The sequence below is a fragment of the Chelon labrosus genome (assembly GCF_963514085.1).
Source record: "Chelon labrosus genome assembly, chromosome: 4".
Taxonomy (NCBI): Eukaryota; Metazoa; Chordata; class Actinopteri; order Mugiliformes; family Mugilidae; genus Chelon; species Chelon labrosus.
In genome coordinates, this window is record NC_140340.1 from 27,169,916 (window position 1) to 27,183,428 (window position 13,513).

The window sequence follows — 13,513 nt, forward strand, 5'->3', positions numbered from 1 at the left end:
TTTAAAAAAATAAATAAATAAAAATACACAGTCTGTATACACTATTCACTACTGGAAGTGTTGGTACTAATAGTACATTTCTTTCATTACAAAAAGTGTAACTAATATTAAATAATTTCTTAACATCATGAACTGTACAAGAACCTAACAAACAAGTCAAATAGTCAAAATTAGACTTGAATCAAGAACTACATTACTTACTAAAAAAATAAAAGACAGACATCTGTTGTTGGCATTCAGTGCCAACTCTCTCGGTTTGGTGGGGTTTTTTACATCATGCTGCAGACACGTTTTGGTTAGTGTTGGAAATATATAGAGGTCTAATTTCCAGCCTTAGATGCATGCAAAGCATGCATGAAATCCGTTTTGGTGTTTAGGTTTCAAAGGGCAGAAGCAATAGTTGAATCGGGTTTCATTGTGGCCCTTGAGCTGCCCGTTTGGCCCCACACCACGCTTCAAGGTCACGGTGGCTTTTGTGGGGAGGCCATGCTTTGCGCCTCCACATCCTCTCTGTGTCCAATGTGGGAAAGCTTGAGAGGCCCCTGGCATGCTCTGTGAGAAACCCCACAATGAAGCAGACACACAGCAGAGCTTCTCTGACTCACCGCTTTACTCAATGAAACAAGTGAGTTTTTTTGATTCCAGTCTTATGGAACCAAATCATCATTACCGCCTTAATATCAGACACAGTGGTCACTGTTGCCCTTATGATTAGCCAGAATAGTAATCCCAGTGCTTCTCTTCATCTTTTCATCAACTCACCCGCTCATGAATGAAGCCAACAGGAACACAAACCACACCAACAGGGAGTAGTATCCCTCAGAAAGGGAAGTCCAGAGGATTGTGGCTGTTGTATGTGGCACAGGGGACGTATAATCTGTGGTCTGTTTCTGGAGCAAGAGCCCTAGCGGCCCTGACTTAGGCCTACTTCAGTCTCCTGTGAAGAGAAGCATTCACAGTATTCCTGCTGGCCCAGACCCCCTCCCTCTGAAGACACAGGAACAGTATTAATGTGCCATGATTGGAGACGGACAGACAAGCATTATCCAGCACTGCAGCAGCTACTGAAGCAGGATGCCTTGCCAGAAAGCCAGACGAAAAGATTTCTCTGCATGTCTGCCACTACTGGTGTCATGCCACTGAGGCCTGTAAGCACTGTGTCTGTTGGGTTTCCGGCTCATTCACGTACCTCAGGTTATTCATGATAAATTACAAACATAAATTATTGATTTCTTTATTTTTGTTTGAAGAATATTACTCAGCATATACTTTTGATGAATGTTGAAAAACTACTATGGATTCTTATTTATTTTATTTAAGTACTTTCGTCCCCTGTACATTACTTCTGATTGAGTCTTCTCTTATTCATAAATTCACATTCATGCAGTTGGAAAAGACTGTTATTACTGCACCTGAGGTCCTAAGTAAATACGAAAGCATCACTGAAATCCGCAGGCTGCAGCAGAAACTATTAAATGACTACCTTGCATTGATCTAACATCTTAGCCTTTGGTTGTCATGGAGATGTAATTGGACTTCCTTTATATTCTACCTATAAGTGTTCCTTTCACCGTGTGAGTGAAATGGCATGGGAACAGCCTAGTCCTTTTACAACTGTGTGATTGCACTCCTATTGGTTCTGCCTTTGGCCACAGGCAGAGAAGCAACTGTCTTCATTAGTTGGTCGGGCTCACAGCTTGCATGCTCATTAAGCATTGGGTTCTCCAAACTAAGAAATGTTGTCTTGTATGGCTAGACTTGTTGCTCATATACTGTATAACCAAACATGTAACGGGTTTCTTTTATTTGTGTTCATTCTTGCTTATTTTTTGATTATTCTTATGTCGCTCAAAAACATTTGGCGCGATATCCAGGATTCTTTACGTTAGCCAGATTCGTGTTAGCATGTTCGACGACAGTCAGATAAAATGGGTATAATACTCAACAACTAAACTGGAACTCTGTAACCTTTCTTTGGAGACTCATAAGCAATTGAAGTGGCCATGTCCCAGTGCCTCTTTTTATCAGACCGAGTGCATTAGGGATACAGTGATCCTCATCTGTTTCTTTGGATCACAGGAGCGCACTTTTATTGTTAATTCTTCTGTCTTTTATGTAAGTGTTCATTGGTGAGCAGTGGGGAGTATTTGGACAACAGTCCATTTCCATCATCCTACATAAATGTATTATGTGCTATTCCAGTGACTTAACTATTTTACATCTGACTAGGGATGTCCAGATTGAGCTTTTTTGACTCGCGACCCCATACTGATCTATTAATAATCAGATCGGCTTTTCTTGTCTTACTTGTATTCTCCTAGATAATGTATCGTGCGACTGGTATAGTCCAGTCAAAGCTAAAGTAGCGAGGAGAGGATAGCTCCTCTTGGCTCCAGAAGCTCAAACAGACGGTAAAATCCTGTGTTCTCTACTCCAGAAATGGGCTGGTCATCCAACACTATAAACTCCATAACCCTCTCTGTAATATTTTTTGCCTTGACACAATCTCCAAGAAACTTTTTTAAACGTAGCGTTCAGTGTTTGTTGTTGCTTCAGTGCCGCCTTTGCCTTAGTGTACCCGACATATTCAGTTTTTTATATATATATATATATATATATTTCTTTTTTGGTGGAGGTATTAAGTGATAATTCATTACTACCACGTCCTGAAACATCCACATTGCTCACAAATTTACCATTTACAAGTTTACTTTTTGGTTAGCTAGCCAAATGCGGTTAAAACGGAAGAGGAAGAAGACGTTTTTATGCTGCAAGGACATGGTTTTGGTTTATGGCAGACCTAAAAGAAATAACTATAAAAGTTTGAGCCTGGCTGAAGCCCAATACCGATCCAATCCAGTCATTTAAAAAAAGGCCTGTATCGGCCCCATAGCTATCTACCGGTACCGATCAGGACATCTCTATTGGCAACACAATGAGCTGAAAGACCCTCAACAGCCAGCTACCGCCAATCATTTTCTTCTTTTCAAACCACTCTGAATGTGCATTACAACCACGTACTACTACCTGCAGCCAACATTGGTTACATATTGTATCACCAGATATCAAGAGGACTGGTGTAGTAGGTTGCCATAATGGTATCTGCAATCAGTAGTATTGGATGTGTTTGACGGGTACCTGATTACATCCAAAGTAAAAAAAAATAAAAATAAAAAAAAAATAAAAAAACTTAAGACTCAAAAAACAAGTTTTGTTTCAAACCAGCTCTTGATTTTAGCTCCTTGTCCTCTTTGTGTCCTTCAGGGTCAATGTAGTAGCTTGTGATGGGTATTCTCATGATACTACTAAGGGGAATAAAAGGTGTTCCTGGAAAAGAAACCATAGTCATTTAAAATAAGAAAAAAAAATCATTAAAAACGATGAGCCTGTCTTGTTGCATTCACGTTGTTTTGTGTTTTTATTCCCTCCAGTCAAACTATTGATTTTTGAGTTGCATGTCATGTTAGTTTTAAGAAAACCGTGGCAGTTTTGCACTTCGCTATATGGGAGCGCATCCCAACAGTGACTGCTTTAAAGGGCTTTCAGTAAGTGCTGTGCCTTGTCTGAGAAATATTCACATGGCTGAACAACACAAGGCCAAAGTCAGGCGAGCGTGAGCTGCATGACCACTTTTTGGGTACATCCATTCACTAATAAATGGGCATGTACATGTTTCCTCTGCGGGGAATAGCGTGATGAAACTGTTGGAAATATGTTTATTCTCCTTTTATATTGCAATGGAGATAAATAGGCTGGACTGAAGAAAAAAAAAAAAAACAGACTAATGTTGAGAAAAGCTTTATCAGTTAAATTAGTTTGTTAAATCTGAAATCAAATCAGTAAAGTGTGGTGGTGAGCTTTGTCTTTCTTCTTTTAAGAGGCAGAGTGCCTTGTGTTGTCAATAATGATGTTACCATAGAACAGTATTTGCCAAAAAAATATTAATCAGCCATCACCTGTACACTGTTGGGGCCTCCGAACACTAAACAAGTGATTTAGCAATATTAGTTTTGTGAAAATCTCTTTTGAAACGGAACCATGTTTTTTCGTTTTAATCGAATCAGGATCCTGTGAATCAGAATTGAATTGATTCAGAAAATCAGTTGTGATACACAGCCCTAGAATTAATGTACGTAATCAAACAACTGCTTAATACGCTGATATTTTCTTTGTCTCTTGCTTCTTCCATGAGTGTGAATTACACTAATCCGACTGCACAGGACCTGCACAGATAGAAGCACTTGCCCAGTACCTCTTAAATTAATGATGTCCTCTGCCAACACATAAGTCTGTTGAAAAAAAGGATCCCATGCATTTTAGAGCCACACCACACACACACACCCACACACACACTGTAAGACGACTGCTTCTCTAGAGGCTAAAACACATTAAGATGCATCTTCAGGGAGTTGTACTCTTGGCGCTTCGTAGTTTCTAGATAAAAACCTCTCGGGCTTCTGCAGCATCTGTGAAGTGAAGGTTAGCAACAGTACTGGCTTAGATCACTTGCACCAACACAGTGACACGTCATACAGCCTCACTGGAAGGCACACAGAAAACTCACTCCTTAATGTGAACGTGCCCGTCACATTCAATTTATCCTAATACACAACCGTAGCGCGCTGTTTCGCACAAAATCGTACCAATAAGGGAGTGGGTCCATTATAGCTGAGTCACTGCTTTTAATGAGAACTGAAGGCTAGGATGGCGGAGGCTGAGATGTGGTTTTTGTATCACGGAGGGATTTGTTTTATGTCTATATAACCAGCTAGGCGACGAAGGAAGCAACATGTACTTTGACTTATGGCTCACTGAACGCTGTAGATGCAGTGGACACACAATACTGTGATCACACCTGTCACTCAGTGGCAGGATTTAAAGTGGCGATGTTGGAGATATCTTTTCTGTTCCCATATGCATTTAGTGGTAATTGCAGGAGTGTTTCTGAACCACACTTCCCATGCAACCAAGCAGTGTTGCCTGTGTGATATTTTAAGTCAGCTAAACGTTGGCTCCACCTCCCCTCTCTGACAGAGAGATAACCACTGGGTGATAGACTGAGCGCCAGTAACTGTGTAGTGCTCATGGATTTCTGCAGGATAGCCCCGGTCTCAGTCTCAGTTCAGCTGTTAGTTAATTAATGAGTTAGTCAAAATCAAAACAAACCTGTTTTTAAACTTTTCAGATGACCTAAGGGTTTAGTTATTTTTCAACATACTTGATGCAAGGATTTTCTGTCAAACTGAAATTCCTCTAAAATGCATGTGTTTGGTTTTCTACCTTTTGAAGGGTTGTTTCCTGAAAGCAGACAATTGTTGCCTAAATGGATGTGTGTGACAGAGAGAGGAAGAGCACTAATCGGATTTGTAGGTTAATAGCATCCTCATTGACCACATAACTTGCTCATCACGCCCCATTTCTGGCTGCAGTCTGAGCCAAACATCCCTGTGCTCAACCCAAAATGTAAGCACTGCAGTAAATGAGCCCAGTTCAAGACAGCAGAAGATTGGCAACTGGCACTATTAGAGCTTTTAACGCCCTTTTTATCCACTGCCCACTGATGCAATAATCCGTGATGTAAAGCATTGGGTTTTGTGTGCGGTAGCGCTACAGTGTTTGGCTCAGGCCGGTGTTGAAGTATCTCGATAAGCAGAGACATACGGGCTGGATTATTTCAGGGTCAGGACCACTGGATTAGGTCCAGGGATTATCACAGCTCAGTCAGCCTCTGGGATTATACGAAAGACTGACAGTCACTCAGACCCACCGCTCTGTCTCCGTCATCCTTTCTCCAAGTCTCGCTGTCCTCCACCCTCCTCTCTCAACCACATATCAATGGGTGACTAATGTCCTAGGTGATGATTCACTGTCACAGCAGGAATTTGAGTATGACTCTAATTCCGTCCTCATGCTTGTAGTGGTGAATGCTCAGTGTCAGGAAAATTATGTTTGGGTACGACATGTCTGTATGATGAAACCCTGTTGCAAGAAGTTAGAAAACAAATCTGGATGTGATACGGTTGAAATGAACATAATATTTTTACTCTCATACTGTATGCCAAGTGCAGATAAGATTGTGTTTGAAATAACTGTATCATCTTCAGTAAACTAAACTCTATTCCACTGCAACCAGCCACTAGTGAAATGTAAAACTTCACTAACTGTTACTTTAAATGTAGATTCCTTTGAATTATTAATTTGGACTCCTGAACTTTACAGTATAATAACATCCCACGCACATATCAACATTGTGCAATTCCACTGAAGAGTAACAAACCATGGTATTAAGTTTAAAATCACTGCCCTATCTCAATCCCTGTACCACGTATTTCTAATCATGTCTCCACTGGAACATCCCTGTGATGATCAGTTGACACTGATGACTCAGCAATGGAGCAAAACTTAGCCAAATTTTTTTTAAAAAATACTGCAAAGCTCAAGATGGTAATGAAATTGTTCTTATTTACTTTTTTTTGCTCTTGTCTCTAGGGCCACGCTGTGCGAATGAGTGATTGATGCCAACTTCGCTTCTTCAGGTAAACAACGTTTAGCACGCACGAACCAACAGTTCCGAGTGTGTTTCATTTTTATTTTTATTTCAAATTCATCCTTTTAAATGAGCATGGATTATGATTAAGGATTTAAAAAAAATACACAGTGGATTACACAACCTATAAACCCTCAATCTCTTGCTCTTTAATTTTAAAAATGGGTTTAGTGGCTTTTTGTCTCTCTTGTTGTGTATCCCTCATGTAGGGCAGAATGGGTGTGTGTCCCCTGCTCCTGTTGCTCGGTGTTGCCCTCGGGGCCTCAGCCCAGGATGATGTCCCCAACACAGGTACGGACATTGTCCACGTAAATCAAGCACACTGATGTCCTTCATTTTTTTTTATTTCGCTGCGAAAAATGACTTACTCTTGTCTTCTGCATTCCAAGGTCATACAAATATCACAGCCAAGCCCACAGGCCCATCTTCTTTCAACTATACACCTGCACCAGCTGCCCCGGGCACACCCACAACGCTCGTTCCAGCCGTCATCCCAACGACGACAATAACAACAACAGCAGCCACAACCTCAAACCCAGCTGGTGAAGGGGACATACAACCGACTGATACCAATGCCACATTGAGAGTGTTACCAGTCCCTCCTCCCCTGCCTCCTGCTTCAACTGTTGCCCCTCAGACATGGCCAAGCACGGAGCCTCCCCCTCCTGTCACCCTGGCAGAGAAAGATAACGGGACCACAGCCTCAGCCCCAGACACAACTACAGAGGCCGAAGACATCTATGACGAAACCACAGATTCGAATGAGTTCACCTCACACAGCACTCCAAGTGGTGAGTGTTGATAATTCTGCAGAAAAGTTTGACTTTTTTCCTCAATTACACAAAATCTTTTTCTTAATAACATACTTAATGCTAAGATACTTAAAAGATGGCTTCAGATTATGATATTATAATATATGACACGTTTAGTGTAGTTCTTGCCATCATAACTGACAGAAACGATGGCCTTAATGCCTCAAAGACCCATTTTATTATGAATAGCATATTTCTATCAACCATGGAATGAAATTACTAGAATTAAACAGCAGAGTGCTGTGTTTATTACTTAATTTTGTCATTCAGCACCTTTCAAGAGTCACACTCGGACAATTCAGTCTAAGAAGGTAAAGAATCAATGCAAGCGAATGGCGAGAAGCAACATGATATTAAGTTATGATTAGAAGGGCTGTGACTCATTTTATCTTGAACAGGAAAACACCTACTAGCAAAGCTGTGGGTATTGTTAACATTATTTTGTCTGCACAGAAGACCTACAGCTGAATGTAAGAGGTAAACATTCTCACATCCGATGGAGTTGTTTAGTCATTTGGAAAAGTGTGGGAAATCATTATGGCACTGTTCAGACCCAGTGTTCACAGATGGCAGCTTCTATAAACATGGTAAATAAGTCACGTACTGTTCCTGATTGGATTTTTCTCTTGTGTAGTTAGATTTTAATTGTGGTAACCTACAGTTTCTGTGAAGAACACTGACCAACTTAATATTTGGTTTAGTTTAGTTTATTTAGTTTATTTCTTACAGGGACTATGTACAAAGTGCATTAATCACAGAGAAGAAGATACACTGTACCAGATTTAGCAAATTGCTAATTTCCATCTGCAGTCCCAGGGCAGGTAGGATAGAAGCATAGACAGAGGTATACACTTGGTCATGTGTACTTTGCTGCAGGTTCATCTTTTTATACCTTATTGAATCTGTTAGTTGCTGGTATATTAGCTATAAACAACTGTGTCTGAGTTTCCTGCTTTGCACACACTGGTAATGTTCATGAATATGTATTCTTTCTGAAATGCGTTTTAGACGTGAAAGGATTTTCTGTTGTTCTTCGGTCGGTGCTTTCAGGCCATCAGATTACCTGATTAGGTGACACACCTAGCCGACAGTCCGCTTTTTCTGGTGTGGGGCCATCTGTGAGCATTTATGGCCCTATGTTTTCCCTTGTGTGCCGCACCTTTGGCTAGTCAGACCCCTGTCACCGGCTTTTCAGATGATTCAGCATGTTGAATCGGAAGTGGAACAACTATGATTGACTGTTCAGCTTGGAGAACAAGGGAAGAGAAGAGAGAGAGAAGAAAAATGGAAGTGACAAAAGTAAACTAAATGTTTAAGTTCTAAGAGCGCACTGAAGACTCTTAGGCCATATTTTCACAAGGACAGGATCATCTAGAATAAATAAATTATAGACTAAATGATCAGCGTGATTCAGCAAAGGCCATCTCTATGATGGTTTGTAGCTCTTCCTAGAGTTATTTCTTTTCACACTTGTGCAGTACATGTGTGCCAGCTGGCTGTTGGCTGTAGTCTTTGCGTTGTGTTCAAGGGCAACTGTTTGGCTCAGACGCCTGCGACGTGAGATGATAGTCTCACAACTTCACTGCTGGTAGTTCTTTGATGTGTCTGCACATTAAGATGCCAGCGGATCACCTTTGGTGCATTTTAATGTTATGTGTGAACAGTGCCTATTTAAATACATAGAAGTAGACAAAACAAGTTAATTTGTTTTCATAAAGAAAGGGACACTTCGTTAGAATTACCCCTGGAATAAGTATCGGTGTAACAGTTTATTGTATTGTGTCCAGGTGTTTTTTGTTGTTGTTCCTTTTAGCTTTGTGTTATTCGTGTGGTGAAGCACAGCTAAAAAGAGCAAGTAAGTGGGCTTTCTGATCAAGAGTCAACTTTTAATATTTTAGATAGCTGAACATCTTTCTGCTTTTAGTCTCCATTGTGGCAGTGCTGGAAATATCCTGATGTGACATACCTGCATTTGATCAGTCATCCAAAAGAAGCAGAATACCTTTAAACTGGATGACTCAGACACTGCCAAAAGCTTTATTTTTAAGCAAAAAGTTAGTCAAGTTAAAGTCCCCTTGAAATTGAATTTGATGTTTACGTCTTTTTTATATACAGTTTATTTTTCTCTATGCATCACCTGCATGTCAATATTTGTCTCAACAACAACAAAACTGTAACATTGTAGCATTCTTAATGGTATTTAATAATTGGAAAATGTTGATGACTCATCCTGCACTTGGGGGCGTATACTAAATGTGTAGTAAATCAAAAAAATAGACTAAAACATGGATTTATATTGCCGGTTTAAAAAGAAAAGACAATATAGAAGACTAATAGGACTAATACCACCGATAGTTCGTTGCTGCTTGCTCAAAAAATCAAATAGATTTAATTTAAAAATCTTCAACTTCTCTCATGAAATACTAAATCAGTATTTTTTTCTACAAATCATCAAAATGTCAATACCTAAATTCAGTTTTTCTAGTCAATGTGCTGGTCGTCCTTTTGAGATGAATTCCATAATTAAATCGATATACAAAGGGGAGGTATGATTGGGTGTGTGTCTGGCTTGATTGACATGTCTGATCCAAAGTGATTGACAGTCTTAACTCCCTGCTCATTCCTGGCTCCTCCCTCTCAACCAAATATGGCTATTTCTGGCCCCAATCAAAGCCAAACTCTAGGCTTCAAAACAGAGGTCCTGCACGTCTACCTTCACCAGCCTTCAGACCGCCAGCTCAGGCCGTTGGAGCTGACTAGTCAGAGCAGACTGGGCTTTTTGTGAGGGGGTGGCCTCCCTAGCTCAGTTTTTAAAGAATACACATTACTACATGGAAACAAATTGTGCTCTACTTGTCATTTCGTGGGGACTTTAAGATCAGGGACATTGTTGAGAAGTTTAGTATTTGTAGTATGTTATAAACGAGTGACTGCTATTGTTCAAGCAGCATGTATTAATAGAAATTCACACTGTGCAGGTAAGCTCATGATTTGATTGAATAAAGCTGCTTGTGTGTTTAGTGTGATGTTGACTCCAACACTTTGGGAAAATACTTGAAATTTCAAGTGGATTTCAGCTTTGCGTCTGTGTACTGACCATCCTGGTAATAGCCCTGTAAGTGAAATATGACTCCCCCACCCTTTTTCTTGACATTTATTATTCATGTTACATGACTATAGCGAAATACACAGATCATTATCAAATATCACTGACTGATTTGAAAGGATGGTTTTATTATAGAAGGTAATAGCAGCAGGTGTGTTTTGAGCCATCCTGCAAGAATTGAAAAATGTTTTGGCAAAAAAAAAAAAATGTATTTAAGGATGTCTGGATAAGCATTGACTTATTTTAACCCCTGGTCAACACAGACTCAACAGATGTGGCTGCACAGCATTATATGGCATGTCTATTACATAACATAATCACTTTGGGTTCCTAGGTGTTATGTCATTGGTCTATTGTCTCCCTCCGGGCGTCTGTGAGCCTTGTGTGGAGGGCTGTGTGGAGAGCTGTGTGCAGTTCTAAATAGCAATAGATCCGTCAAGGCTGTGTCAGTTCCACATGATACCCTCAGCCTGCTGTGCTCCCGCTCTGTTCAATGTACACATTGTCCAAGGGACAGCACTGAAGAGCCCTGGGAATTGTGCTTGGAAATGCAACATAACTGGGCGGTGTTCCAACATACTTCCCCTAGAGCGTGCATTTAGAGCATGAAGTCAAGTGATGAACTCTTTGTCGACAGTGTTGAGAGCTTTCTTGAATTTTGAGTCGACCCATGGAACAGCTGATTTTGTCTTTCCATTGTCGCGTTGTGCTCATGTGCAGTTTTCTAGAAAAATCTCTTCTTTTGTTACACCCTAATGTGTCTTACTGACCAGCCATCAGTGCACAAATGGCAGCCAGGTTTTTGTATACCAAACTCCCTTTGTTGTTCAGACAAACCTCATGTCTTTTGTTCCAACTGTGGTGGTGAAAGGTCACCAGGAAGACCACAGAGTTGCCTTTAACTCGTGCACATGATGGAAAAACATACAAATTGGTCAGCCATTCCAAACTACAGGAGGCATTACAAAGAATAGATAACTTGGCCTGCATCATGTTGTAATGGTAAGCCTGTGCAACCACAGTACTTTTCCAGTAGCATCACCCTAGCCCACCTTTTTTCTGGGATTTGACATGTAGAAAGCGAATAACATTTACACTTTTAATAATTAATATTCAGTTCACAGCAAACGCCCTGAATGTTTCAGTGTTTTATGCCATCACCTTGTGTCTGCTGTCATCGTGGGTATAACCATTTATAGAAGCTAAGGCTTGACCCTCTCAGTTAAACTGTGATTTATCTCCTCACTCTGAAGTACAGCCTGTTGCACTCTCCATTTGTGTTTTTTCCCCCTTCTTAAAGCCAATGAAATATTAACATGGATGCCCGTTATGGAACGGGTTGGTCTTGAAGGGATTCAGGTCATCTCAAAAAACAGAAGTTACAGAACATTACACAGCTAAAAAGATGATAGATAGAGATGATAAGTAACTGTATTTACTGTTGTTAGCTGCTGGGGATTTCATATTGGGCTTTGTAAAGCATCTTGAGACAACTTGTATTGTTATTGACACTATTGTGAATAGCCCACACCTTTACATGTTATAAGGACACACAGTATTGGTCAGTTTTGTTTTTGTTTGTTTATTATGGTGATGCCAGACTTTGGTCAGAGCCAGGCTGTTTTTCCATTATTCCTGTCTCTATGCTATGCTAAGCTAAAGCTTGGTAATGCTGTCCAAGCATGAGTGTGCTGTCAATCTTCTGATCTAGCTCTTACTAGAAATACAATAACTGTATGTCTCAAAATGGGATTGAGTAATTTAGTGATTCAGTCTACTGAGTTGTGGGGTTCAAAATGTTGTAGAGTTTTTGTGTTAAAGTGTGAAGGAATTAAGCATCTTACTGACACACTGATCCCTGTCAGGTCATGAGTCATCATTTGATGGAAAACTTTTTTGTGTCTCAAGGCGACACCCCGTCGGATGACATGCCAATCATAGCCGTGATGGTGGCGCTGTCCTCCCTTCTGGTCATTATCTTCATCATCATCATCCTCTACATGCTCAGGTTGGTGAAAAGCCGTTCTTCCAGACACGCACACAGAGACCTGTGGTGAGGGCCTGAGGTGCTGTTGTTGCCATGGCAATGACTGATTGGCATTCCGCTGTGAGACAAAAGCGCTGTGTGTGTATTGTTTGTGTGTGAGACGGTATGTGTATCACTTTGATTGTTGTTCATTGACAGGTTCAAGAAGTACAAGCAAGCAGGAAGCCATTCCAACTCCTTCAGACTAACCAATGGCAGATCAGATGATACAGGTAAAAATGATTGTGTGTGTTTGTATTGTCAGCAGATACAAGTGCAGTCTTGCTGAATTCTCAGTGTATTGGTTTTGGGTCATATTAGCAAATATGAACCAGCTTGACCAAACTTGTGACTGAGTTTTTTTCTTCTTTCTTCTGATAAGCCGTGATTGATCTCGTTTCCCCCAGCTGATAACATTTTTCTGGCTGACTGTTGGTAGGAGGCTTTTGTTCACTGTGATTACCTAATCAACAGCGCTGCAGTCACAGTGTTGACACATGTCGCCCTCTGCTGGACATTTTAACAAACGACAGTGTGTGATGAAGTCAGAGTTGCATGATGTAAGACCCTGTATCCCATGTCTTTATCTCTACCTGTCTCGCCCTCCTCCTGTTCCTTCCCCCTCTCCTCGCTCTTGCCTCCTCCCTTCCTTCTTGTCGCCGCAGAACTTCAGAGTGTGCCGCTATTGGCTCGTTCACCAAGCACAAACAGGAAGTACCCTCCCCTTCCCGTCGACAAACTCGAGGAAGAAATGAACCGCCGCATGGCTGATGACAACAAGCTCTTCAGAGAGGAGTTTAATGTACGGCACACTCAAGCAAACGGCCTCTGATAACATACTGAGTTACTGAGTACAAGGTTTAACTTCGACCTGCATCTCTGTAGTGCTAGGGTCCAGGGCACTCTAGGAAAGATTGTGGAGCGGGCTGACTGTTAATCACATTTATTCAGCGCTATTGTGCTTGCATACAGTGGTATTTAGGAAGAAAATCATTTTAGTAAATTTAGTAAATGATTTTATG

General features: G+C 40.8%; 1 protein-coding gene across 1 annotated transcript in view; it reads left to right on the forward strand.

The window, feature by feature from the left end:
• ptpra (protein tyrosine phosphatase receptor type A) overlaps window positions 1-13,513 on the forward strand; it is a 28,693-nt gene that overhangs the window by 4,868 nt on the left and 10,312 nt on the right. The window contains exons 2-7 of the mRNA XM_084543381.1: window positions 6,490-6,536; window positions 6,757-6,838; window positions 6,937-7,338; window positions 12,374-12,473; window positions 12,651-12,724; window positions 13,157-13,293. Of these exons, the coding sequence (XP_084399507.1) occupies window positions 6,516-6,536; window positions 6,757-6,838; window positions 6,937-7,338; window positions 12,374-12,473; window positions 12,651-12,724; window positions 13,157-13,293 (816 nt within the window). The 5' untranslated portion in view covers window positions 6,490-6,515. The remainder of the gene's footprint in view (window positions 1-6,489; window positions 6,537-6,756; window positions 6,839-6,936; window positions 7,339-12,373; window positions 12,474-12,650; window positions 12,725-13,156; window positions 13,294-13,513) is intronic.